The sequence below is a fragment of the Sinocyclocheilus grahami genome, unplaced genomic scaffold (genome assembly GCF_001515645.1).
Source record: "Sinocyclocheilus grahami isolate Dianchi unplaced genomic scaffold, SAMN03320097.WGS_v1.1 scaffold5909.1, whole genome shotgun sequence".
Classification (NCBI taxonomy): domain Eukaryota; kingdom Metazoa; phylum Chordata; class Actinopteri; order Cypriniformes; family Cyprinidae; genus Sinocyclocheilus; species Sinocyclocheilus grahami.
Genome location: NW_015510475.1, coordinates 1 through 1,543, shown reverse-complemented (window position 1 = coordinate 1,543; position 1,543 = coordinate 1). Strand labels below are relative to the sequence as shown.

At 35.1% G+C, this 1,543-nt stretch overlaps 1 protein-coding gene across 1 annotated transcript; it reads right to left on the bottom strand.

The window, feature by feature from the left end:
* Positions 1–663: 663 nt before the first annotated feature.
* Positions 664–1,537, bottom strand: LOC107577386 (uncharacterized protein C1orf106 homolog). Its single transcript, XM_016263470.1, has 2 exons — positions 1,238–1,537; positions 664–1,160 (listed from the first exon to the last, which is right to left on the bottom strand). The coding sequence occupies exons 1-2, from the start codon at positions 1,469–1,471 to the stop codon at positions 1,068–1,070; spliced, it is 327 nt and encodes a 108-aa protein (XP_016118956.1). The 5' UTR covers positions 1,472–1,537; the 3' UTR covers positions 664–1,067.
* Positions 1,538–1,543: the final 6 nt, after the last annotated feature.

Below are 1,543 nucleotides of genomic sequence, written 5' to 3'. Positions count from 1 at the left end.
GAAAAACTTTCGAGGATTTACGATGCTGATGACCGTTAAACGCGTTATCACAGTCTTGTGAAAAGGGTCCATTAGCCGTATTAGTTTGGTTGCTGCAAACACCCATCTTATGGATGTGAAAATTATCTATATATTAACTATCTATAGAAATAGAAATGTGATGAATATGTTAAAATTACTGTTGATAGCTTTAAGTTACCATTTGCTAGACGTTTTAACTTTGTTTTATGGGAAACTATTTCATGTATAGTTTGAAATGGTCTCAAAATAAACATTCATGCACTAGCACTCATATCAATGTATGCTCTACATCTGTTTTCTACAATGTCAATGTGAAATATTTGAAAATGTGACAAAAATGCACAAGACAATAGTGAGGATCTGTGATATTGTTTATTAAAGTGTATTATAAATAATATAAAATATATTTCATAATTAGTAGTGTACAAACAGGAAGTAAAACATCTGCATTTGGTATTATTTAAACTGACAGATGGATTATTCTTACAATGCATATTACAGTAGCAGAGCAACACTTCTTGAAACATTTCACTAATTTAAAAAATGTTAGGAAAGGGGCCATATTAATTCACAAATAAAAAATAAAATAGAAAAATAATATATTAATTCATAATGTGTTAAATTAAATTAAATCATGGGGAAACTAAGACATTGCATAATACTTTAATTATGAAAGATCGTGTACCAGACACAAATATATACTAAATTATGTCATTTCCTTGAGGGCGTTCATATGCAAAAAGTGGGCCACACTTTCCTGACAACAATAAAATCACAATTTTATGATACATTCATCATAAATATCAGGCACGATGCCTTACAAGGAAGTCTTAGACTTGAAATTTAAATCACAAATGTAGGCATATATGGAATTTAGGCATATACTTCACTGACTCAGCTCCAACTTGGTCAAAAAGTCTTGGTGAGAATTAACATAATCAGACTACATCAGTGAGTCCATTGGCTCAATAAATAAAAATAAAGATGGTGTACAATTAGAGTTCACTTTTTCTCTGTTTAATTTCCTCTAGGTTTCTTCTACCTGGTTACACCTGACTCACAATCTCGGAGTCTTCCTCTTCGTACCACTGCAGTGGCGTTCCATCGGAAGCCCTTTGCAGAATCACTTTCTGAGAAACCTGGATAAAAACAAGTATGTTTATCATTTACCAAGAACAGATTTAATGATAAATGCACATATTGTCCACATCTTTACCTGTTTATTAGAGGGAATATGGTGGTAGGGTGGCGGCTCTGGGCGCTTAAGTTTAGTCGATCCTTGCCGTTCAAGTGAGCGGGGTTTGGATATGGCTATATTGTTTTTCTGGTGCCAGGTTTTAAGCTCCCCTGATACCACTTCTCGAGGAATCACACGGCTGGGGTGGTTGAGATACTCTCTTAGTGACGTCGTGCGGACCACCTTCGTGTACGGTGGGGGAGGCTTGAGCATTCGTTTGGGTGAAGTAACCTGAACTTGTTGGGGTTTATTAGTATGTACAGGACCAGATTGGGGTTTATTAGT

Bases quoted from the DNA above. Each gene is read 5' to 3' on its own strand.
- LOC107577386 (XM_016263470.1), bottom strand. From the start codon at position 1,471: ATGCTCAAGCCTCCCCCACCGTACACGAAGGTGGTCCGCACGACGTCA. The intron at 1,161-1,237 runs GTAAAGATGTGG...GTTTTTATCCAG, and splicing joins ATATTCCCTCTAATAAACAG to GTTTCTCAGAAAGTGATTCT.